This window comes from Elephas maximus, chromosome 8 (assembly GCF_024166365.1).
Source record: "Elephas maximus indicus isolate mEleMax1 chromosome 8, mEleMax1 primary haplotype, whole genome shotgun sequence".
Taxonomy (NCBI): Eukaryota; Metazoa; Chordata; class Mammalia; order Proboscidea; family Elephantidae; genus Elephas; species Elephas maximus.
The window spans coordinates 96348706-96374950 of NC_064826.1; the positions used below are offsets into that span (position 1 = coordinate 96348706).

At 40.4% G+C, this 26245-nt stretch overlaps 1 protein-coding gene across 3 annotated transcripts in view; it reads left to right on the forward strand.

Annotated features, from left to right (window-relative positions):
• NPSR1 (neuropeptide S receptor 1) overlaps positions 1–26245 on the forward strand; it is a 234295-nt gene that overhangs the window by 177139 nt on the left and 30911 nt on the right. For 2 of the 3 annotated variants that reach the window (XM_049893671.1, XM_049893672.1), the window contains exons 4-5: positions 15949–16042; positions 23162–23363. In XM_049893671.1, coding sequence (XP_049749628.1) covers positions 15949–16042; positions 23162–23363 — 296 coding nt within the window. The remainder of the gene's footprint in view (positions 1–15948; positions 16043–23161; positions 23364–26245) is intronic. The other variant, XM_049893673.1, reaches the window with a different exon arrangement.

Below are 26245 nucleotides of genomic sequence, written 5' to 3' on the forward strand. Positions count from 1 at the left end.
TCCACTACTTTGTGATCTGATGTAATTATCCTCCACTTTGTGATATAATGTAATCACCTTCCTGATGTGATCTGACGAAATCAGCCAATCAGTTGTAAGGGAATTTTCTCCAGGAGTGCGCCCCGCACCCAACATATACATGGACATGCTGGCAAAGCTCACTTGCTTGCTCTGGATCTTGTTTCTGGCTTGTCATCATCTGACTTCAAGTTCTTGGGGCTTAAGCCAGCAGCCTGCCTCCCGATTTGTCAATTCTGGATTCATCAGCCTCTGCAGCCACATGAGTCAGAAGCCTCCAGCCAACACCTGAACAACATACTTTGGGACATTTCTTTGAGATAAAGCTCAATCTCTCTCTCTCTCCATATATATTATATATGTATATACGCATATATATGTGTATATATGTATACACATATACATATGTGTGTGTGTGTTCCATATATATGGAAACCCTGGTGGTGTAGTGGTTAATTACTACAGCTGCTAACCAAAATGTTGGCAGTTCAAATCCTCCAGGTGCTCCTTGAAAACTCTGTGGGGCGGTTCTACTCTGTCCTATGAGGTCACTATGAGTCCGAATTGACTCGATGGCAACGGATTTGGATTATATATATATATACACACACACTTCACTGGTTTTGCTTCTCTAGAGAACCCATCCTAAGACATTTGTTATCAAGAGTGGTTCTAGAGAAACAAAATCATAAGGATGCCTTTTTTAAATTGGCTCTCAAGTCTGGCTAGTTATAAAGGTGCTGCTTATCCATGGAATGTAGTAAAGGTCTTAATATACAAGATATCACCACCAACAGATGATGTATTATTGAGAGGTGAGGCACTTCATGATCACATGTTTGATACTTTTCTACAATTTTCTCAGAATAAGAAGTATAGGGAAACTGGTTGGTTGGTCCTACTTTCTCTAGAAAAAGTGTTGAAAGAAAGAGATGAGCTCAAGGCTTCAGAGTCACATCTCAAGTGCCACATAAAAGACTACAAAGTTGTCACTCGTACAATGAAAAAAAGACTTATGTCTTGTAGTAACAGAGCTGATATTGTTTAAAATCAAATCCAGAGTATATCATAAAAATGGCTGAATTACAATGCCAATTAAATTCACAGCCTCGAATGGTATCTGAAGTTAAAGTGAGGGCATTGATTAGGAAGAAATGGGATCCTGAAACTTAGGATGGGGCCATATGGGCAGATAACCAGGAAGCTGGGGACATTGAGCCCCTAAATTCAGTTGAATCACTCCTGCCAACAGAACTAGCCCTCCCATTTGAAGAGATTACTCCATCTTTGTCTGCTATGCCATCTTCTCCAGCAAAACCATTATCCCCTCTACTCCATCTGTTGAGATTAACCCAGTTGTGTCTGAAAAGCCTTGGTCTCAGATATCACCTGGGGCGGTGTCTGAGTCATTGCCTGGGGCATCACCTGGGGCACATGCCTTATAAGACATTGCTGAATGTTCCTAGGACCCAGCCTCACCACCCATTTTGCTTCTAGACCTGTGACTAGACTTCAATCCCAGTGAGCCCTGATAGGTAAAGCACAAAGGGTGACCCAGGAGGATGTATGCTACACTCCAAAAGAACTGCTTGACTTTTCTAATATGTACAAACAAAAACCTAGGGAAAATGAGTGAGAATGGCTATTAAGGGTGTGGTACAATGATGTGAGGAACATAAAGTAGGATCAGTATGAGTTTCTTGATATTAGCACACTAAGCACAGATTCTTCAATCGATGTTTCAGCTCGAGAGGTTAGAAAAGGATCCAGTAGTTTATTTGGTTAACTCACTGAAGTATGGATTAAACGGTGGCCTACACTTAATGAAGTTGTAGTGCCAGGCCTGCCTTCATATGCAGTAGAAGAAGGTATCCAAAGACAGGGAAATTGGCATGTTAGAGTGGACTTATCAGGTTAGACCCACAGATCCATACATGGAGTACCCAGAGGACACACATTTTACCACAACGGTGAGGAACAAATTTGTGAAAGGTGCCCCAGCATCCTTGAAGACTGCTGTGATTGCTATTTTATGTAAGTCAGATTTGACAGTAGGAACTGCCCTAGTTGCATTAAGACAGCTAACTAAAATGGGGCCAATTGGAGTCCATTGTGGTAGGGACCAAGTGATAACATTTAATCACCAAAGACAAGGTGGGCACAGTTACTATAACGGACAGCAAAGTCAAAGCAGTAATTAGAATAGTCTGACTCTTATGGACTTGTGGAGTTGGCTACTTAGTTTTGGTGTACCTAGGAATGAAATAAATGGGAATCTACTAAATATTTACTTGATCTGTATAAGCCAAAGAATTCTAGGTCAAGTGAACAGCAGTCTAACTTGAGTCGCCAGAATACACAGTCACAGCCCCTCAATCAATTCCCCAACTTGAGACAGTTTATAGACCCACAATCCCTTGAATGAAGGGAAATCCAGGTCCCATTTAGGAAGGACTCCACTGCACAGCAAAAAATCTATACTACTGATTTTTCTCTCAGCCTTCCCCAAAGAGATCTAAGGCCCTTTACAAGAATGTCTGTACATTGGAAAGGGAAATAATCAGAATTTTTATGGGATTACTGAACACTGGCTCTGAACTGACACTGACTCCAGGAGACCCAAATGTTACTGTAGCCAACCAGTCAGAGTAGAGGCATATGGGGGTAAAGTTATTAATGTAGTCTTAGCTCAGGTCCTCTCACAGTGCATCCAGTAGGTCCCTGAACCTGTTCTGTAGTGATTTCCCCAATTCCAGAATGCATAATTGAAATAGACATACTCAGCAACTAGCAGAACCCCCAGATTGGATCCCTGGCATGTGGAGTAAGGGCTATTATGATGAGAAAAGCCAAGTGAAAGTTGTTAGAACTGCCTCTATCTAGGAAAATAGTAAAACAAAAGCAATACTGTATCCCTGGAGGAATTACAGAGAATAGTGCCACCTTCAAGGACTCGAAGGATGTAGGCGTGGTGATTCCCAGCACATCCCCATTCAACTCACCTGTTTTGCCTGTGCAAAAAAACAGATGGATTTAAAGAATGAAAGTGGATTATCAAAACCTTAACCAAGTGGTCACTTCAATTGCAGCTGCTGTTCCAGGTGTGGTTTCTTTGCTTGAGCAAATTATTGCATCTTCTGGAACCTGATATGCAGCTATTGATCTGGTCAATGCCTTTTTTTTTATTTTGGTTTTGAAGGATCACCAGAAGCAGTTTCCCTTCAGCTGGCAAGGCCAACAATACGCCTTCACTGTCCTACCCCAGAGGTATATCAACCGTCCAGGCCTATGTCATAATTTAGTCCCTAAGGACCTTGATTGCTTTTCCCTTCAAGAAGACATCACACTGGTCTGTTACACTGATGACATTAATTTAATTGGACCCAATAAGGAAGAAAGATCAACGATTCTAGGCTTATTGGTAAGATATTTGCATGCTAGAAAATGGGAAATTAATCTGACAAAAATTCAAGTGCTTTCCACTTCAGTGAAATTTCCAGGGGTGTAGTGGTTTGGGCATGTTGAGTAGTCCTTCTAAAGTGAAGGATAAGTTATTGCATCTGGCCCCTCCTACAGCTAAAAAGGAGGCATTTGGGTGTGTTATTCCTACCTCTTTATCAAATGACTCCAAGGGCTGCTAGTTTTGAGTGTGGCCCAGAACAAGAGAAGGCTCTGCAACAGGTTCAGCCTGCCAGGTAAGTGGATTAGCCACTTGAGCCATCTGATCCAGCTGATCTAATGGTGCTTGAAGTGTCGGCAGCAGATACAGGTGCTTTTTGGAGACTTTGGCAGGCCCCTATTGGTGAACCACAGCACAGACCCTTAGAATTTCAGATCAAAGTCCTTGACAGGACTTTGCAGATGACTATTCTCCTTTTGAGAAACAGCTTTTGGTTTTTTATTGGGCCTTAGAAGAGACTGAATGCCTAACCATGGGCCACCAAGTCTCCATGCAACCTGAGCTTCCTATCACGAACTGGGTGTTGCCTGACCCACAGAGTCATAAAGTCAGATGTGCACAGCAGCATTTCATTATTAAATGGAAGTGGTATATACAAGCTTCAGGCTAGAGCATGACCTGTAGGCACAAGTGAGTTACGTGAGGAAGTGGCTCAAATGCCCATGGTTTCCACTTCTGTCACACTACCTTGCCCCTCTCAGTCTGCACCTATGGACTCACAGGGATTTCCTTAAGACCATTTGACTGGGAAATATGCAGGCACGACTTGAAAGTGGACAGTGGCAGCACTGCAGCCCCTTTCAGAAAACTCCCAGAGAACAGTGGTGAAGGCAAATCCTCCCAATGGGGAGAACTTCAAGCAGTGCACCTGGTTGTTCACTTTACTTGGAAGAAGAAATGCCCAGATGTGCAATTGTATACTGATTCATGGGCTGTGGCCAATGCTTTGGCTGGATGATCAGGGACATATAAGGAACATGACTGGAAAATTGGTGACAAGGAGATATGGGTGCAAGGAATACAAATAGACCTCTCCGAATAGGACAAAGAAATGAAGATATTTGTGTCTCATATGAATGTTCATCAAAGGGTGACCTCAGCAGAGGAGAATTTTAACAATCAAGTAGCTGCAATGATGCATTCTGTGATAATCAGTCATCCTCTTTCCCCAGCTACTCCTGTCATTGCCCAGTGTGCTCATGAACAAAGTGGTTTTGGTGATAGAGTTGGAGGTTATACATGGGCTTAGCAACATGAACTCACATTCACCAATGCCAACTTGGCTACAGCCACTGCTGAGTGCCCAATCTGCCGGCAACAGAAGTCAACACTGAGACCCCAATATGGCAAGATTTCTTGAGGTGATCAGCCAGCAAGCTGGTGGCAGGTTGATTACGTTGGACCACTTCCATTATGGAAAGGGCTGTGTTTCATCCTTACTGGGATAGACTCTTTGGATACAGATTTGCCTTCCCTGCACACAATACTTCTGCTAAAACTACCACCGGTGGACTCATAGAGTACCTTATACCACACGGCATCATCTTAGATCAAGAGACTCACATTACAGCAAATGAAGTGTGACAATGGGCCCATTCTCATGGAATTCACTGGTCCTACCATGTTTCCCATCATCCTGAAGTAGCTGGCTTGATAAAATGATGGAATGGCCTCCTAAAGACACAATTACATCACCACTAAGTGGCAGTACTTTACAGGGTTGGGGCAATGTTCTCCAGGAAGCTGTATATGCTCTAAACCAGTGTTCAATATACAGTGCTGTTTCTCCCATTGCCAGGATTTGTGGGTCCAGGAACCAAGGAGTAGAAATGGGAGTGGCATCATTCACTATTACTCCTAGTGACCCACTTGCAAATTTTTACTTCCTGTCCTCACGACCCCATATTCTGCAGGTCTAGAGGTCTTAGTTCCAAAGGGAGGAATGCTCCAACCTGGAAACACAACACTGATTGCATTGAACTGAAAGTTAAGAATGCCACCTGGCCACTTCGGACTCCTCATGCCTCAGGCAAAGAAGGGGGTAACCATATTGGCTAGTGTGATTGATCGTGATTATCAAGGGGAGATCAGATTGACATTATATAATGGAGGTAAGGAAGAGTAGGAAGAGTATGTCTGGAATACAGGAAATCTCTTAGGGCATGTCTTATAACTACCATGGCCTATGATGAAAGTCAGTGGAAAACTACAGCAACCCAATTCTGACAAGATTATGAATGGCCCAGACCCTTCAGGAATGAAAGTCTTGTCATCCCACCAGGTAAAGAACCATGACCAGCTGAAGTGGTAAGGGTAAAGGGAATATGGCATGGGTGGTGAAAAGAAGGTAGTTCTAAATACCAATTATGACCACATGACCAGTTGCAGAAATGAGGAATGTAATTGTTATGAGTATTTCTTTGTTTTATTATACTTGTATATGTGTGTTTGTATGTGTGTGTGTATATATACATACATATATATATAAGGAGCCCGGGTGATGCAGTGGCTAAGAACTATGGCTGCTAACCAAAAGGTCGACAGTTCAGATCTACCAGCCATTCCTTGGAAACCATATAGGGCAGTTGTGCCCTGTCCTCCAGGGTCCCTATGAGTCGAAATCGACTTGATGGCATCAGGTTTGGTTTTTGGTTTTATATATATGTATATTTATATATTAAAAAAGCCAAGCCATATATATATATATATATATATACTAGTATATATATTTATATATAAAAAAGCCAAACCAAACCCTTTGCCATCGAGTCAATTCCAATCCATAGCAACACTATAGGACTGGGTAGAACTGCCACATAGGCTTTCCCAGAAGCTGCTGATGGATTCAAACTGCCAAATTTTTGGTAAACAGCTAAGCTCTTAACCACTCCTTCCCTTATCCCATCACTAATAAAATATAAGACGTAAATGGGGCTAGTGGGTTTTCAGCTGTATGCACGTTAGTCGTATCATGTTAGACATGACTATGACTTTATAATTGTCTTTATTTAGAGATTATGTGTGGTTTACAGGGATGTGTACAGGTGCCAAGAATTATAAAACACAAAGAGGGAACCTTAATATGAACTATAGACTTTAATTAGTAATACATCAATATCAGTTCATTAACGATAACATATGAACCACACTAAGGCAAGATGTTAATAATAGGGTAAACTGTGGGGGTGGTGAGGGAATGGAGCAATATGGGAACTCTCTGTACAGTGTACTCAATTTTTCTGTGAATCTAAAACTGTTCTAAAAATTTAAGTCTATTAATACTTTTAACCCAGGGATCTTTCTCTAAAAAAAAATAAAAATAATCCAGTCTGGAATTTTGCTGAGTAAAATTTCTCTATGCTTCCTTTGTCTGAGTCTCACTTCTCTGTGCAATATTTTCTTTGGATTCATATTTCCTAGGTCATTTCTGTCAGAATTGAGGGGTGGGGTAGTGAGATTCCAGACATATGTCCTCAAGCTTCCATCTGTTCTCCAAATGGTTTCCCATATGTTGTTGATGTGTAGAGTTTTCATTGTTGACATTTATGAATTGACTATAATTGTACTTTGATTTCCTTCTTGACTTGAGTTAATTATGAGGGTGTTTAAATTTCCAAGTGGTATTTAAGAAAAAAAAAGTTGCTAATTCCAGCTTTTATTCCTTGTTAGTTTAAATATGTGATTTGCATAAATTCCACTTTTTAGAATTAATTGAGATTTATTCTTGGTGGTTCAGTATACAACCAGATTTGTAAATGTTCTCTAAATATTTCACAAGAATGTACCTTATTCTTACGTCACACAGTTTACTTAATTTTTTCCTATCTATACATTTTTGTTTTTTCTCCATAAAACATTGAAATATTTTATATATATTTAGTGTTATGTTACTTGTTACATAAAGTTTATGACTGTTCTACTGCTATAATGTATTATATCTTTTATCAATATAAATAATCCTTTCATCCCATATAATCTGCCTTGAATTTTACTTTGTTTAATAATAATAACATAATGAATGCTTTCTTTTAGTTTTTGCTTGCATAATACACCTTTGATCATCACTCTATTTTTAAACATTAATAACATTATTTTCAATGTTTCTCTACTAAACAGTATATAGTCAGATTTTCAGAGGACTTTGTAAATAGCGTTTGTTTCATTGAAGGAGTTTAATCTCTTTTTTAATTGTATTTTAGATGAAGTTTTACAGAGCAAATTAGTTTCTCATTTAACAATATACATATAGTTTTCTGACATTGGTTGCCACCCCCACAACATGTTAACACTCTCCCCTTCTCAACCTTGGGTTCCCCTCCTGCTTTCTTGTCCTTGCTCCGGGACTGGTGTGCCCATTTAGTCTCATTTTGTTTTATGGGCCTGTCTAATCCTTGGATGAAGGGTAAACTTCAGGAATGAATTCATTACTGAGATATAAGGGTGCCCAGGGGCCGTACACTCAGGGTTTCTCCAGTCTCTGTCAGACCAGTAAGTCTGGTATTTTTGTTTTTTTGTGAATTAGAATTTTGTTCTACATTTTTCTCCACTCTGCCTGGGACCCTCGATTTTGATCCCTGTCAGAGTAGCCATTGGTGGTAGCTGGCCACCATCTAGTTGTGCTGGACTCAGTCTGGTGGAGGCGTGGTGCTTATGGTCCATTAGTCCTTTGGATTAATCTTCCCTTTGTGTCTTTGGTTTTCTTCATTCTCCATTGCTCCAGACAGAGTGAGATCAGTGTAGTATCTTGGATGGCCACTCGCAAGCTTCTAAGACCGCAGATGCTATTCACCAAAGTAGGATGTAGAATGTTTTCGTTATAAACTATGTTATGCCAGATGAGCTAGATGTTCCCAGAGCCCTCAGCCCAGTAATTCAGTCCTTCAGGGAGTTTGAATGTGTCTATGGACCTTCCGTGACCTTGCCTTAGTCAAGTTGTGCTGGCTTCCCCAGTGTTGTGTACTGTCTTACCCTTCACCAAAACTACCACCTGTCTACTGTCTAGTTAGTGTTTTTCCCTCCCCAGGCCTCCCTTCCCTCATAACCATCAAAGATTGTTTCTTTCTCTGTGTAAACCTTTTCATGAGCTTTTATAATAGTGGTCTCATACAATATTTGGCCTTTTGTGATTGACTTATTTCACTCAGCATAATGCCCTCCAGATTCATCCATGCTGTGATTCAGCATTATTCTTTATCATTGTGTAGTATTCCATTGTGTTTATGTGCCATAGTTTCTTTATCCATTCATCTGTTGATGGGTACTTAGGTTGTTTCCATCTTTTTGCTATTGTGAATAATGCTGCAATGAACATGAGTGTGCGTATGTCTATTAGTGTGATGGCTCTTATTTCTCTAGGATATATTCCTGAATGGGATTGCTGGATCATACGGTATTTCTATTTCTAGCTTTTTAAGGAAGTACCATACCATTTTCCAAAATGGTTGTACCATTTTGCATTCCCACCAGTAGTGCATAAGAGTTCTGGTCTCCCTATAGCCTCTCCAATATTTGTTATTTTCTGATTCATGTTAGTAATTTTGGGGTGAGATGGTATCTCATTGTGGTTTTGATTTGCATTTCTTTTAATGGCTAGTGATCGTGAGCATTTCCTCATGTGTCTGTTAGCTGCCTGAATGTCTTCTTTGATGAAGTTTCTGTTCAAATCCTTTGCCCATTTTTTAATTGGATTATTTGTCTTTTTGATGAAGAGGTGTTGGATTTTCTTATAGATATTAGAGATTAGACTTTTGTTGGGTTTCTCGTAGCCAAAAGTTTTTTGTAGGTTCTCTCTTTTTTTTTTTTTACTCTTTTGGTGAAGGCTTTTGATGAGCATGAGTTTTTAATTTTTAGAATATCCCAGTTATCTTGCTTATCTTCTGGTGTTACTTTAATTGTTCTGTTTTAAGGTTTTAATGCTGTTTTCTTGTTTTTCTACTTTGTTTGGTCATGAATTGTGTAAGCTAAAAAAAATCCTCTAAAAAATGTTGTCATTAGGTGCTGTCAAGTCCATTCTGACTTATAGTGACCCTACCTACAACAGAACATAACAAATGAAGCACTGCCTAGTCCTGCACCATCCTCACAATTGTTGTTATGCTTGAGCTCATTGTTGCAGCCAGTGTGTCAATCCATCACACTGAAGGTCTTCCTCTTTTTAACTGACCCTCTGCTTTACCAAGCATGATGTACTTCTCCAGAGACTGGTCCCTCCTGATAACATGTCCAAAGTATGTGAGATGAAGCCTCACCATGCTTGCTTCTGAGGTGCATTCCAAGACAGATTTGTTTGTTTTTCTGGCTGTCCATGGTATATTCTAAAAGATATCTAAAAGATATCCACATCCTAATCTCTGGATTTTGTGAATGTTGCCTTATATGACAAAAAAAAAAGAACTTTGTAGATGTAATTAAAGACCTTGATGTGGGGTTATTATCCTAGATTCTTTAGGTGGATCCTAAATGCAATCACGTGCATCTTTACAAGAAAGGGGCAGAGGGAGATATGAAAGAGACGGAAGGGGGGAAAGAGAAATGACCAAGCATTCAGAGATTAGAATGATGCAGCCAAGTAATGCCAGCAGCCACCAGAAGCTGGAAGAAACAAGAAAGAATTTTTCCCTAGAGCCGCTGGTACAGGTGTCCTGGCCAACACCTTGACTTTGGACTTCTGGCCTCCAAAATTGTGAGAGAATAAATTTCTTTTGCGTTAAGACACCAAGTTTGTGGAAATTTGTTACAATAGCCATAGGAAACTAATAGACTAATTTTATCCTTTCTTATTTTATTACAGTTTAATTTTTTTAATTTACTATATCTCTATCAAAGTAAAAAATAAAAGATATCTAAAATAGGAAATTTAACAAGATCTTCTTCCTTCACCCTTTCCCCTCCTTTAACTCCCTGGGTATTTTCCCGAAATATTCCATAACTATTTTCATAGTCATTTTGTAACAATGTATTTTTTCTGATTTCATTGCTTATAATAGCCGTTATTATTCTATTCCCTTCCCTCTTCTTGAATTCTTAATTTTGAAACAATTCCAAATCTGCTGAAGTATACCTCAAAGATTTTCAGGAAAAGTATGGAATGTTATATTTTCCTCTTTCTCATATATCCAAGAAGATTGTTCTTTCTCTTAGCACCGGAATGATATTTACAAAATTCTTGGATCATAATTTTTCTTTCAAAGCTCTGCACATGTTGTTATGCTGTTTGCTGGCATTTTTATCATGGAGAAGAGACATGACAATTTGAGATGCATTTCTTTTAGGTAACCTTTCTTTTTCTTTTTACCCAGCCTACATGTTTGAAGATGTTTAATTCCTGAAATTAAATACTCATATTGATTGTGTCCGAAAGCACAGTAGGTCTCTCTTTATTAATGTTGACTGCTTCTTAGGGCACTCTCTCTTTCAACACTTCCTCCTACTCTGGATTCTGAATGTGTGTCATCCACCTCACTCAAGAGACCCCAAATGTCTAGAAACTCATGGTCTTCCAACCAGGACACTCTGCCCCATGGATTCCACGGTTGGGTGCCCTGTTTTCCATCCTCCATGAATCTGCCCACTTGGTACATCCTTGCTTTGTGTAGCCAGCCTCAATTATTCTAAACTCATGAATCACACATTGAACCCTCACTTTTCTCTAAGAGGACAATTGTCTAACTTCTTTCTTCACCTTGGCCATCCTTTTTCTTTTCTCTCCATTAATCTTTTCTTTTTTTTCTTTACCAAAAGGGGAATTTCTTCTTATATTCCCCAGAAAAGGTCTTCAATCTCTAATTGGTCCTCAGAACCCCTCCCTGTGGCACCTTCTGCAACACTGTTGCTAGAATGTATTTTTGGTAATGTTTTTGTTATTGTTGTTAGGTACTGTCCAGCCGGTTCTTTCTCATAGCAACCCTGCGTACAACAGAATGAAACACTGCCCAGTCCTACACCATCCTCAAAATCATTGCTCTGCTTCAGTTTATTGTTGCAGCCACTGTGTCAATCCATCTTATTAAGGGCCTTCCTCTTTTTCACTGGCCCTCTACCAAGCATGATGTCCTTCTCCAGGGAATGATCCCTCCTAATAACATGTCCAAAGTATGTGAGACGAAGTCTCGCCATCTTGGCTTCTGCATTCTAGCTATACTTCTTCCAAGACGGATTTGTTCTTTCTTTTGGCAGTCCGTGGTATATCCAATTGTTCTTTGCCAAAACCGTAATTTAAAGGTATCGATTCTTCTTTGGTCTTCCTTATTCATTGTCCAGCTTTGCCATACGTATAAGACAAATGAAAGTAGTATGGCTTGGGTCAGGCGTACCTTAGTCCTCAAAGTGACATCTTTGCTTTCCAACACTTTAAAGAGGTCTTTTGCAGCATATTTGCCCAGTGCAATAGTATGTCATTTGATTTCTTGAGTGCTGCTTCCATGGGCATTGACTGTGATTGCAGTTAAAATCAAATTCTTTACAACTTCAGGGTTTTATCCATTTATAATGATGTTGTTTATTGGTCCAGTTGTGAGATTTTGTTTTCTTTATGTTGAGGTGCAATCCATACTGATCTTTGATCTTCATCAGCAAGTGTTTTAAGTCCTTTTTCCTTTCAGTGAGAAAGATTATGTCATCTGCATATCACAGGTTGTTAATGAATCTTCCTCCAATCCTGGATTCTTCATATAGTCCAGCTTCTCAAATTATTGGCTCAGCATACAAATTGAATAAATATGGTAAAAGAATACAATCCTAACGTACAACTTTCCTGACTTTAAATCACGTGGTATCCTCTTGTTCTGTTCAAACAACTGCCTCTTGGTCTATGTACAGGTTCCTCATGAGAACAATTAAGTGTTCTGGAATTCCCATTCTTCGCAATATTATCCACAATTTGTTATGATCCACACAGTCAACTGCTTTGCATAGTCAATAAAAGACAGGTTAATATCTTTCTGGTATTCTCTGCTTTCAGCGAAGATCCATTGGCATCAGCAATGATATCCCTGTTCCTTGTCCTCTTCTGAGTCCAGCTTGAATTTCTGAGCATTTCATGTTGATGTACTGCTGCAACTGCTTTTGAATTATCTTCAGCAAAATTTTACTTGTGTGTGACATTGAGATTGATAATTTCTGCTTTCTGTTGGATCACCTTTCTTTGGGATGGATACAAATATGGATCTCTTCAAGTCCATTGGTCAGGTAGCTGTCTTCCACATTTCTTGGTATAGACAATTGAGCATCTCCAGTGCTTCATCCATTTGTTGAAATATCTTAATTAGTATTCCATCAATGCCTGGAGCCTTTTCACCAGTCCCTTCAGTGCAGCTTGGACTTCTTCCTTCAATACCATTGGTTCTTGACTATATGCTACCTACTGAAATGATTGAACTTCGGCAATTCTTTTTGGTATAGTGACTCTGTGTATTCCTTTCATTTTCTTTTGATGCTTCCTGCGTCCGTCAATATTTTGCCACCAATATTTTGTTGTACTGTGGTGGCTTGCATGTTGCTGTGATACTGGAAGCTATGCTACTGGTATTTCACCCATGGTGGGCCGGTTCCAGCAGAGCCTCCAGACTAAGACAGATTAGGAAGAAGGACATGGCAGCCTACTTCTGAAAAAATTGGCCAATGAAACCCTTATGAATAGCCACGGAATATTGGCTGATATAGTGCCAGAAGATAAGTTCCTCAGATTGGAAGTCACTCAAAATACAACTGGAGAAAATCTGGCTCCTCAAAGTAGAGTCGACCTTGATGAAATGGCATAAAGCTTTAGGGACCTTCATTTGCTGATGTGGCATGACTCAAAATGAAAAGAAACAGCTGCAAGCGTCCATTAATAATTGGAACATGCAATGTATGAAATATGGGTCTGGGAAAATTGGAAGTGATCAAAAAATTAAGTGGAATGCATAAACATTGATATCCTAGGCATTAGTAAGTTGAAATGGACTGGTATTGGCCATTTGGAATCAGCCAATCATATGGTCTGCTATGTCGGGAATGATAGCTTGAAGAGGAATAGCATCTCCTTCATCATCAAAAAGAATATTTCAAGATCTATCCTGAAGTACAATGCTGTCAGTGATAGGATAACATCCATATGCCTGTAAAAACTCTTTGCCATTAAGTTGATTCCAACTCATAGCAACCCTATAGGACAGAGTAGAACTGCCCCATAGTTTCCAAGGAGCTACTGGTGGATTTGAACTGCTGGCCTTTTGGTTAGCAGCCATAGCACTTAACCACTACTCCACCAGTGTTTCCTTATGCCTATAAGGAATATGGAAGGCCAATTAATGACTATTATTCATATTTATGCACCAACCACTAAGGCCAAAGATGAAGAATCTGAAGTTTTTTTTTTGTTTTTTGTTTTTTTTTTTTACCAACTTCTGCAGTCTGAAACTGATCAAACATCCAGTCAGGATGCATTGATAATTGTTGGTGATTAGAATGCAAAAGTTGGAAGCAAACAAGGATCAGTAGCTGGGAAATAGGGCCTTGGCAAAAGAAACAACACCAGAGATCACATGATAGAATTTTGAAACACCAATGACTTATTCATTGCAAATATCCTTTTCAACAACATAAACCACAACTACACACGTGGACCGCACTGGATAGAATACACAGAAATCAAATCAACTATATGTGTGGAAAGAGATGATAGAGAAGCTCAATATCATCAGTCAGAACAAGGCCAGGGCAGATTGCAGAACAGTCAATTTCTCATATCCAAGTTCAAGTTGACTCAAAACCCAAAACCCAGTGCCCTCGAGTTGATTCCGAACAGTTGAAGCTAAGGAAAATCAAAACAAATCCATGAGAGCCAAAGTTAAACCTTGAGTATATCCCATCTGAATTTAGAGACCATCTCAAGAACAGATTTGACGCACTGAACGCTAATGACCAAAGACTAGGTGAGTTGTGGGATGACATCAAGGACATCATACATGAAGAAAGCAAAAGGTTATTAAAAAGACAGGAAAGAAAGACCAAAATAGATATCAGAAAAAACTCTGAAACTTGCTCTTGAACATAGACTACCTAATGCGAATAGAAGAAATGTTGAGGTAACAGACCTGAACAGAAGATTTCAAAGGGTGGCTCAAGAAGACCAAGTAAAGTATTATAATGACATGTCCAATGACCTGGAGTTAGAAAACCAAATGGGAAGAACACACTCAGTATTTCTGAACCTGAAAGAACTGAAGAAAAAATTCAAGCCTCAAGTTGCAATATTGAAGGATTCTATCGGGGCAAAATAGGAGCCCTGGTGGCACACTGGTTAAGAGCTTGGCTGCTAACTAAAAAGTTTGCAGCTCAAATCTACCAGCCGCTCTTTGGAAACCCTTTGGAGCAGTTTTACTCTGTCCTATAGGTTTTTTTTTTATAGGTTAGCTATGAGTCAGAATCGACTCAACGGCAACAGGTTTGGTTTGCTTTTTTTGAATGGGCAAAATATTGGTAATGTTAAAGAAATAAAAATAATAAAGAAAAACAATGAAGTTGATTATTTCTTATTCAAGCCAGTAAAAAAAAACAAAGATACTAATTCAGAACAAAGATTACTGTCACAGTCGTATAATTTCTATTTCATTTTAGAAGGAAGTCAGAGACTCACACTTAGACTAATTTTCTAGTTACTGTTATACGCTCTCTGGGGTTTGACCCTAAGGTTATCAGGTAGAGATTTAGCTGGACTTTTGGAAGAAATGAGACTCCAACTTGCCTGAAAAATTTGTACCTTGATCATCCTTTCATAGACATTTCATATAATTACATTTGAATATGTTTTTCATATAAGAGATATTAGCCTATTATATTCCAGTTTCCTTAAGTCTAAAGAATGCAAATAATACCACACACAGGGTAATTAAAAGACATGAAGAAGACTAACAAAGAGAGAGTGGGAAGGAGAATGAGGAGACCCAGGGACTGACCTTGGGAACAGCCCTGCTAGGAAAGTAGACAAGGAAGAAAAGCTCTGATGTGCCAGTGCAATGGTTATAAATGATTCAAAATAGCACATGGATGCCCTGGAACTCCCCAACCCTTCTATTGTCTCTCAACAACTTTCACTGATAAAAGGCAAATGAACTTTTGTTTCCAATTATTCTGGAATGTCAATTGTGGCAGAGAAAATTAGTTCAGCTTTAAGAGTCAATTACAAACAAATGTACCATGCAAATGTCGAGAGGGTCTGATTCTGAAATGCAGGGTTTGCAAGCCAAGTAAGTGAGGGAACAAGTAAGAGCTGGAAGCATTCTCACCTGTCACAGCTGCGATGCAAATCCCAGCACCAAGAACAGCAATCAGCTTCCTGGCTTCGGAGTCATTCTTCTGTCTAGCCCAACGCCCACTCCTACCTTGGTTCCGTCTCCAGGTTTCTAAATATCACACAATGCTATTCTTTCCGTGACGTGCATTCCCTCATCTCTGTGAAGTGATGTACCTCCTCTCAATTCTGTCTTCAGGTTGTGCTGCTCTATGCCTCCACCTACGTGCTGGTGTCCCTCAGTATAGACAGGTACCACGCCATCGTCTACCCCATGAAGTTCCTGCAAGGAGGTGAGTTCGCTTGACCACGAGCTCTTTCGTGAGGAGTCATCCTTGGGTGAGGGTGGGACTGCTTTCACTAATATATTCTTTTTTCATATAATTTGTTTTTGTTGTTTTTGTTGAGAATATGTAAAGAACATACAGAACATCCGTTCAACAGTTTCTATACGTAGAATTCAATGACATTGATTATATTGTATGAGTTGTGCAACTATTCTTACCCTCCTTTATCTGAGATTTTCCTCCCACATTAACATAAATTCACTGCTTCCTAAGTTTCCTATTTAATCCTTTGAGCTGCTGTTGTCAATTTGATCCCATGCAGATAGATCGTGAAAGAGCACAATGCTCAAGGCAGGCATTCTTTACTGGTTAAGCTAAATTATTGTTTGGTTTTGAGAAGGCATCCATTAAAAAAAAAAAAAAAATCATCAAGTCAATTCCAACTCAGAGAGATACTCCAGGACAGAATAGAACTGCCCCTTAGGATTCCCAAGGCTATAATCTTTAGGGAAGCAGACTGACACATCTTTTTCCAGCAGAGCGGCTGGTGACTTCAAACCACCAACTTTTCAGTTTGTAGCCAAGTGCTTAACCATTGCACCATTAGGGCTCCTTAAGAAGAGTTCAGGGAATATTTTTTGTTTAAGGTTTACTAATATATTCTTAATAATAGCTCTCTTACTCCCCCTTTCTCCTCCTCTTTCTCTTCTCCTTTGTCATCTTTATCCCCTTCCCTGTTTCACGGGTCTGACTGTACAAAAAGATGTAGAAAAGAAAGCTAGGGAGCCTGGAAAAATGCTGATGGTTCCATGAATGGTCTGAAGCCACTAAGGAAGGTGGTTTGTTTGGCTTGCTTTGTGATCATTCACCTTGGTGCTAGTATTTCCCCCGCTTTTCCTTTAGAGCCACATTGACACGTATACCTTCCAAAGCAATGAACATCCTACTCAGCTTGCTCATTTCCCAGATACAAACTCCTGTGCCCTCCTTACCTCAAAACCCCAGAAATGATAGAAAACAATTTTGAATTGGTAATCATATTGGGAAACAAGAAGGAAAATCCTCCTTGATCTAGAACCAGTAAGGACTCTACGAATGAAGGAAGTGTATGGGTCCGAGGGAAAGCTGAAACAACACACGGAAGGCACACAATACTCACAGAAGATACTGCAGAAAAGCAGCATTATTACAAGTGCTTCCCGAGTAGATGGCGTAAATGACAAAGGATTCAAGGCTACTGACAGGGTGATTCCTCCATCACAACAAGGAGAAAAGTTAATTACAGCATGTTTCTCCTCCTGCTGCCCTTCCATATCCCAGACAGGCAACAAGGATGGAGGTATATGCTTCCAAGTGGTAGGATGATGAGTTTGAAGAGAAAGAAAGGCATTCTGGGGGGGAAAAAAATGACCTGGAGGAATGGCGGGTAGCTGGTCACAGGCCTAGCTCCCTCTCTGCCCATTCTCTTCCATGTCTCTGACAGCTCTCAAGAATCTAAATTTTAGTGACCTGCATTACCCTTCAAGCAGGCTGTGAAAACTGAGAAAATGAAGACCCTAACAGGGAATCTTGACTACAAGGATATAATTAAATATCATAAAAATGTGGCAAAAGCCAACACTGTGGAAAATAATAGATACTAAATTTAAAATACCATTCTGCAGAACTTACACCTAAGGAAACAAAATTAATAGCAAAAGCAGAATAAGACTTTAGAATACATACAATGAATGTCAGCGAACTGCAAGAAGGTGGGGAGATACGGAAATTTAGTTTACTATTTTTTTTTTTTTTTATTGGTGGGCCTGTAAATTGGTGCAGATACTTTGAAGGGCAAGTTAGCCATATCTATTAAAATATAAAATGTACAGCCCTTTGATACAAAAATTCTACTTCTTTGTATCTGGTCTCAAGAAACACCCACGTGTGTACAGAAGGAGGCATGTAAAAAAAATACACATATATTGTATAATATAGTGATGGTTAAGACTGGGTGTCAACTTGGCTGGGCCATGATTCTCAGTGTCTTGGCAGTCATATATTGTTGTGATCGATTCCTTGTTGAGATTTGATATGTAATCACTCCCATGATGGGATCTGCTGTGTGTAGCCAGTCAGTTGAAAATGAGTTTCCTTGGGCGTGTGGCCTGCATCCAAATATAAGTAGACATTCTGGCTTTTGCCTGCACTGGATCCTGCAGCTGGCTCCTGCTCGTCTGACTTTTGGTCCTTGGGACTTGAGCTAGCAGCTTACCTGTGGTCTTGCCTGCCAATCTTGGGATTCGTCAGTCTTCACAGCCTGTGAGCAAGAGCCCTGTTCTCCAACCTATCAATCTTGGGTTCACCAGCCCCTGTGGCTATTTGAATCAGGAGAAGCCTCTATCCTGATCCACAGACTTGGGAAGTTCCAGCCTCTACAATCGCATGAGCCATTTCCTTGATGTAAATCTCTCACTGTACATATTTATATGTTTTATTGGTTTTGCTTCTCTAGAGAAGGCAGCCTAGGCCATATAGCATTGCTCAGAATAGCAAAAATTCAAGCTGACCTTGGTGTCTCTCAGTGGAGAAATGGCTAACTATCCTACGGTAGAAGTTTCGGTAGCTTATGTTCATTGAGTGCGTACTCTATGTCATGCTTGATGGTGCAGTGGTTAAGCGTTTGCCTGCTAACTGAAAGGTCAGTGGTTTGAACCCACTATCTGCTCTGTAGAAGAAAGATGTGGCAGTCTGCTCCGATGAAGGTTACCGCTTTGGAAACCCTATGAGGCAGTTTTACTCCATCGTATAGAGTTGCTATGAGTCAGAATCGACTTGATGGCAATGGGTGGGCAAAATATATTACTTTAATCCTCACAACAGCTCTATAATCTAAGTTCTATTATTATATACATTTTACAAACAAGGCAATTGCAATCCAGAAAGTTAAATTAATTTGCCCAAGGGCACAGTAAATGCAGGGGTAGGATTTGAACTCAGAGAGTTGGGGCCTAATTCAGGTATCCTCAACATTACAAGTCCTGCCTCTCAATGTGAATGTGGTAGATCCATGGACATGAAAATAGATACTGCACATTTTGAGTGATAAGAACAATGTGCACAATAACCTACGCAGTATGATGACATTAATGAAAAGAAAAAAGTCAAAACAATGCCAGATATTATGTAGACAAGGAGAAAGAGAAGAGCAGGAGAGAATGCAATACATATTGCACGAAAGAGTAAAAGGGACATGCATATTGCAGGAGAGAAAAAGAGACCAGAGAGTAATGTCACGGAGAAGATGGAAGCCAGGCGGGCTCAAACGTGGCTGAGCAGGCACAAGGCAATGACAAGTACACCAAGGGAAGAAGAGAAGAGGGGCCCCAATTTATTCATTACTGTTTTTTACTAAAGTGATTATTTCCTTAGCAACGACTCTAGAAAAGTTGACAATTTTAAGTTTTTTTGGGAAATAAAAATGTGAGAACAATTAGGAAAATGTTGACTAATAGTGAAGAGAGAACTACAGTGTCAGGTATTAAAACATAATATGACATGTTGATGATTAAACTAATGTGATACTGGGACCAGGGTTTTTCCTGGTTGCTGTCCAGTCGATTCTGACTCATGGTGACCCCATGTGTGCCAGAGTAGAAGTGTGCTCCGTTGAGTTTTCAGTGGTTGAGTTTTTTGGAAGTAGGTTGCCAGGTCTTTCTTCCAAGGCACCTCTGGTTAGCAGCTAAGCATGCTAACCATTTGCACCGCCCAGCGATTTCAGAACCAGAATAGTGATATATAAAGCACATAGAATTTCAAATCAGTGAAAAAGAAATTAGTCAGTGTCTGGTGGTAAAATAGCTGTCTAATAATTTGAAAAGAAGACCAGACCAACACATATCACAGCTAATTACAAAATAAATTCCAGTAGGAATAAAGGAGTAAAAGTTTTACACATAAAATTATTAAAAAGACAGATGAATAAAACTTGTATCAACTTGGGAAGGGAAAGACCTTCCTATGAAGAGCACCAAAAGTCAAGACAATGAAAACAGGTTTTACTACATAAAAAATGTAATACTTCGTTGTCCAAATAGTAAACCCAGTAAATGAAGAGCAAAAGTTCAAATAGAAAACATTTGTACTTTACATAACAAGCAAGGGGTAATGTCCTTATAAAGAATTCTGGCGGATAATAAAAATATAAGAATATATCAATTAAGATGGGCGAAGGACATGAAAACCAAAAAAAAAAAAACCAAACCTGTTGCTGTTGACTTGATTTTGACTCATAGCGACCCTATGGGAAAGTAGAACTGCTCCATATGGTTTCCAAGGAGTGCCTGGTGGATTCGAACTGCTGACATTTTGGGTAGTAGTAGGTCTTAACCACTATGCCACCAGGGTTCCCACCAGGATTTTGAAAGGACATGAGTGAACTTTAAAGGAATAAAAAAATGTGATAAATTGGAAACATAGGGGGAAAAAAAGCCAGTGCCATCGGGTTGATTCGGAGTGATGCTCATCTTGACCACTAAAGAATTGCAAACCTGAACATTCTGATAGGAAATTTTACCTATCAGGTAACGAGACGAGACGGAAGAACATTCAGTGTTGGGAGAATGTGAGGAAATGGGAACTTGTGTACCCTTCAGGAGCCATAAATTGTAGACGCTCTCAGGGGAAATTTAACAATATTTGCCCAAAGCTTATACATTAAAAAAAACTAGCCCCTAAGAATTCATCCTAAAGAAATAATCAGAGCAGTTAAAAAAAGATGTATGGGGATCATTTAGAATAAAAGATAATTAAACACAATTTATATACTTAATAATAGGCTATTTACAAAATTGGAGTTTGGTGTAAACACTGAAAAATTATTATATTATCAGTGCTGTTCAAACTGTGCTTCACTGACCCCCAGAGGACTCCTTTTCTCTGTTTTTGTGGCATTGCCTCAGGGCAGGCCTGGGGGCTCTGGGTGCTACCCAACTTCAGCCTAAGCTCCCTGAGGCCCCTGTACCTTTCTATACTGGGCTCAACATAAAATTATATTTAAAGAAGGAATCCTACTGACTGAAAACATCTGAACGCCATTTGTGTCGAAGTAGATTTCTTGACACAAAAAGATGGTCCTAATGTTTGTTTCAGAGAACAAAACTAGGCTACAGAGCAAAAGGTATATTATGATCTCACTTTATATATGTAATTTAGATAATATGTATGTATGCATATCAAAATTTCAAGTGGCTGTTTCTGTGTGGTGGCACTATGGACTTCTTTCTTTTTGCCTATTTGTATTTCCTGATGTTTCTGTGATCACTACGTGTTACTTAGTGATTAAAAGAAGCACATGTGTTGCATAGACAGGGAGAAGACAAAAGCAAAGAAGTGTAGCATTGGACAAGAACAGATGAAAGATTCTGACTAGCCAGTGACAGAAGCAGCCACTTTGGAGGACACAGGAGACAGTCCACCCAATATTCTAACCTGTATTTCACCTGTTCAGTCCCTGAGCACTCATTCTCCATGGCAGATGGGCTCAGTTGCCTGGAAGGCCAGCAGTCTACCTGCCATTGTATGTTTACAGGCTGTACACTTGACCCCTATTGGTAGTACCCCTGCAATGCTTGGCTGCCTAGAAGCCTAAGATAGTGGGGATTTCCCAGTATAGCCCAGCATCAACATGAGAAAATCAACTACAAGCATGTGCCCTGATTGGGAAAACATTTTCTGGTCCCTTGGTAGAGTTTATTCGAAAGCATAGTGTCCTGCTTCTTTTAATCCAGTTATTTCCTTGTCCATCCCACTTAAAAGTGAATGTACCGTTTCCTCAAGCAGAAGCTGAGTGGGCCCCAGGAGTCACAGATTGCCCCAAAAGTCCAGGCTGTAGAACCTACACAAGTAGGTAAAGTGGGTGGTACAAATAATTAACATGCTTGGCTGCTAACTGAAAGGTTGTAGGTTCAAGTCCACCCAGAGGAACCTCAGAAAAAAATGTCCTGGTGATCTACTTACAAAAAATCAGCCATTGACAACCTGTGAAGCACTGTTCTACTCTGACACTCATGGGGTCGCCATTGAGTCAGAACTGACCCGATGGAACTCATTGTTTTTTGTTTTTTAACCAGTGAAAGAACAAGGCCATGCAGGAACAATTACTAATGTTGCCAAGGTCCTTAGAAACCCACCAACCTTTAACCTTGTCACCAAGAAGAAAACCCCTCCAGCCACACCACCTGCTCTGTTAATCCCATTGTGCTCAACGCTTCCTCCCTGACCCAAATTCCCATTGCTGCCCTTCAAGCTAGGGCTTGGTTTGAACTCTGGTTTCCAGACCAAATTCAGTGTTCTTTCTCTGCCCCACAACTCCTTCCTTGTACCTACAAAGAAAAGAAGGTAAGCTTGGCCCACTTATTTTGTTTAGATTCCTTAACATTTAACCAAACCAAAACAACCAAACCCATTGCCAAGAAATCGATTCCAACTCATAGCAACCCTATAGGACAAAGAACTCCCCCACAAGGTTTCTAAGAAGCAGCTGTTGGATTCAAACTGTCGACCTTTTGGTTACCAACTGAGTTCTTAACCACTGTGTCAACAACCCTCAAATGCTGCCCTAGTACATGGTAGCACTAAGTACAATAGAAGAAAGCCAGACAGACCAAAGGCCCTGTCCCTGCCTGTGTGGAGTCAGTGAGGTCAGAAAGGCTGAGCATATGTAGGTAGATACAATATAGTATTTGCAAAGTGACCTATCAAATGTGTATGATACTAACTGAGCTCCTTAACACTAGAGGATTGGATACAGCAACATTTCAAGGGTCAGGTGGGTAAATCAGGGAAGAAGGGACTAGCAGTGACTTCATGCCAGCAACGTGCTAGCTTCTGTAAAAAGCATTCTCTTTTTAATCCTTACATCAGCCCTCTATACTAAAAAAGCCAAACCCATTGCCATCAAGGTCATTCTGACTCATAGCAGCCCTATATTATTATCGCCATTTTATACATGAGGAACTGAGGCTCTGAAAGGCCCTGAGAGGCCCAGGGTGACTCACACAGCAGTCATTGTCCACACTAGACTCTGGGTGTGCTTCCCAAGGATGCTTCCAGATGTCCAGGCATCTCTCTCTTTTCTTTGAGCAGAGAAGCAAGCCAAGGTCCTCATTGTGATTGCCTGGAGCCTCTCATTCCTGTTCTCCATTCCCACTCTGATCATATTTGGGAAAAGGAAACTCTCCAATGGAGAAGTGCAGTGCTGGGCCCTGTGGCCTGATGACTCCTACTGGACACCGTACATGACCATCGTGGCCTTCCTGGTGTATTTCATCCCTCTGACCATCATCAGGTAAGAGGCTGCTGGGCACACAGGGGCTTCCCTAGTCCACCAACTGCCACTCTCCTCCCCCACAGGTCACTCATTGGTCCTAGTGTCCTTGAGGAACTGGTCAGTCCACAAGATTTTATCTAAGTCCCATTCCTCCAAAGTAGAGTAAGGAAGAAGGAACTAACATTTTCTAAGTATGTGTTATAGAGCAGGCATTGTGCTAAGTGGCCAATGGTTATCCCATTAACTACATGGCAACTCTGTGAAAGAGCTACTGTTGTTCCCATTTTATAAATGATAAAACTCAAGCTCAGAGACGTAATTTACCCAGCACCACGCAAAATTTAAACTGAAGTTTGATTTCATATCTTGTTATTCTTCCTTTATCATGCGGTCTTTCTCAAGGCATAGTACCAGTTTTAGAGATCTTATTAATGGAAAGATAAATACACTTGAAACAAAACTGAACAAAAAAGCACAGTATACACTAATATGCTAATGCATGTGTGCAGTGAAGGTAGAGTGCAGTGAGGACAGGCGTATGAGTTCCCTAGAGCTGCTATAACAAAATACCACAAACTGGGTAGCTTATAAGAAAAAAATGTATTGTCTCACAATTCTGGAGGATGGGAGTCTGAAAGCAAGGTATTGGTCCTGTTGAGTTTTCCTGAGGCTTTGAGAGAGAATCTGTTCTATTCCTCTCTTCAGCTTCTGGTAGTTCCAGGTGTTCCTTGGGTTGCAGCTACAGCATCATATGGTGTCCTTCCTCTGTCTGTCTGTCTCTTTTCCTTTTATAAAGGCCACTACTCTGATGGGATTAGGACCCCCACTACTCAGCCTGACCTCTTGTTAATTTAACTGATAACCTCTCCAAAGTCACTACTTCCAAAGAACGTCACATTCACAGGTACCAGGAGTTAGGATTTCAACAGAGAAAAAATTTACTTTTTAGGGGTGGGGCACAATTCAATCCACAACAACAGGTTATACAGGGAACACTTCTTGGGAGCCACCACTGAAAGAGGGGAGGATTGAGAAAGGTGGAGATGATGTGGGCTTACTGATGATAGGAGGCCAGAGGGCACTCAGGGCCAGTGATTGCATAGACAAGCAGTTGCCATTGGAGGCTAGGCTGTCAATAAGCTTCTTCTAGTGGCTGGGATGAGCTCAACTGGGAAGGGTCTTGGCAACCAAGCCATAGAATGTTCCCTGTGTTCTACAACCAATTGTCTTTCAGTAGAGAGGCACACAATGATCTGGTGCAGGGTCTCAATTGGCCATGTGACATGATCACCCTCTGAAATGGTGGCTGTGCATCTGTGGATGAGCAGGAAATTGCAGGGAGGTACCTGGTATGTTGAGTGTGTACATGTTGGTCTTACATCTTGAGTGCCCTCAAGCCTACCATAGTGTGTCACACAATATGTCCTGGGTGAAGAAGGAGTAACAGTTATGTTTTTGATAGTATAAACAATGCTATGGGTTACTTGTACTTACATTGTACTTTATTTTATTGTACTTTATTGAAGTACTTAATTATATTGTATTTAAAATTGTACAGGCAGGCAGTGTCAATGGAAGAAAGGTTGGTAATAAACTTCTAATGGCCAGAGTGAGGTAGAACTCATTTGAGTGGAATTTCTAGAGCAAAGGTAATGCTCATTTTAACACTTGTGATGCATGCTAACAAACTGCCATTTAGAAAAGACGTACTGCCAACAGCATCAAAGAGTCCTTGCTTCTCTTCACCCATTCCAACGGAAGATATTACTGTTTCTTCATTCAATCTTTGCCAACCTAATAGGTTAAAAAGTATCTCCTTTTAATATGCATTTCTTTGATTATTGAGGTGGTTGAGCATTTTTCAAGTGTTTTCCGACATTATGGATATCACCCAGCCTTGGTCTTTACTCATCTTTAATCTCACAAAATATTAAAGCTGGGAGGAATATTATCCATTATATAGTCTAACTCCTGAATTTTTCGCAAGAGTAGACCTGGGGCTAACAGAAGTTAATGACTTGCTCCCCATCAGAGGTGGAGCTGAGTGGGAACAGGGTGTCCCCGACAGCCAGCCCAGCAGCCTTTCTGTGATTTGCTCTTGTCCAGTCATCTCCATCTCTGCTGAATCAAAAATGTAACATCTACATTTTATTTCAAAAGGAGCCCTGGTGGCACCGTGGTTAAAGTGCTAGGCTGTTAACCGAAAGGTTGGCAGTTAGAACCCATCAGCTGCTCCACAGGAGAAAGATGTGGCAGCCTGCTTCTGTAAAGATTACAGCCTTGGAAACCCTACAGGACAGTTCTACCCTGTCCTATAGGGTCACTGTGAATCGGAATGGACTCTACAAAAGTGGGTTTGGTTTTGACCACTCACTTCTCCACCAAGTAGAACTTGGAAGGAAGCTTGAAGGGAAGATAAAGGTTATTTAGACAGCCAATCAAGGATAAGTGAAAGATTGAAGAGGCTAAGGCAGCAGTGAGAAGCAATTGGAAGGAAGTGGTTCATGCCATCACAGGCAACTGACAAGCATCGATTTCTTCAGCAGCTGTTATGCTTGCCTCACTCCTGATTGATTTCCCATCAGCTCAGGTGGAATCAGCTGCTTGCACAAACCACACCACTCACAAAGTACTGTCTGGGCAGATCTGTCACTGTGGGTCTTTCACTATCTGAAATTTCCTCCATTAATTCAGGCTGCATTGTCCCACCAGGGTCTCTCCTCAAACCTGCTCTAGCCCAATGTGTGCTTTTTTCTTTAGCATCCTTGGAAAAGCATAATATAAATTGTTGATTAAAGGGGATGGTTCCAAAAGTGGGTCTCACTCAGCTGTCGTCAGACTGTTATTGTTAGTCGCCGTTGAGTCGATTCAGGCTGATGGCGACTCCATGCCTGCAGAGT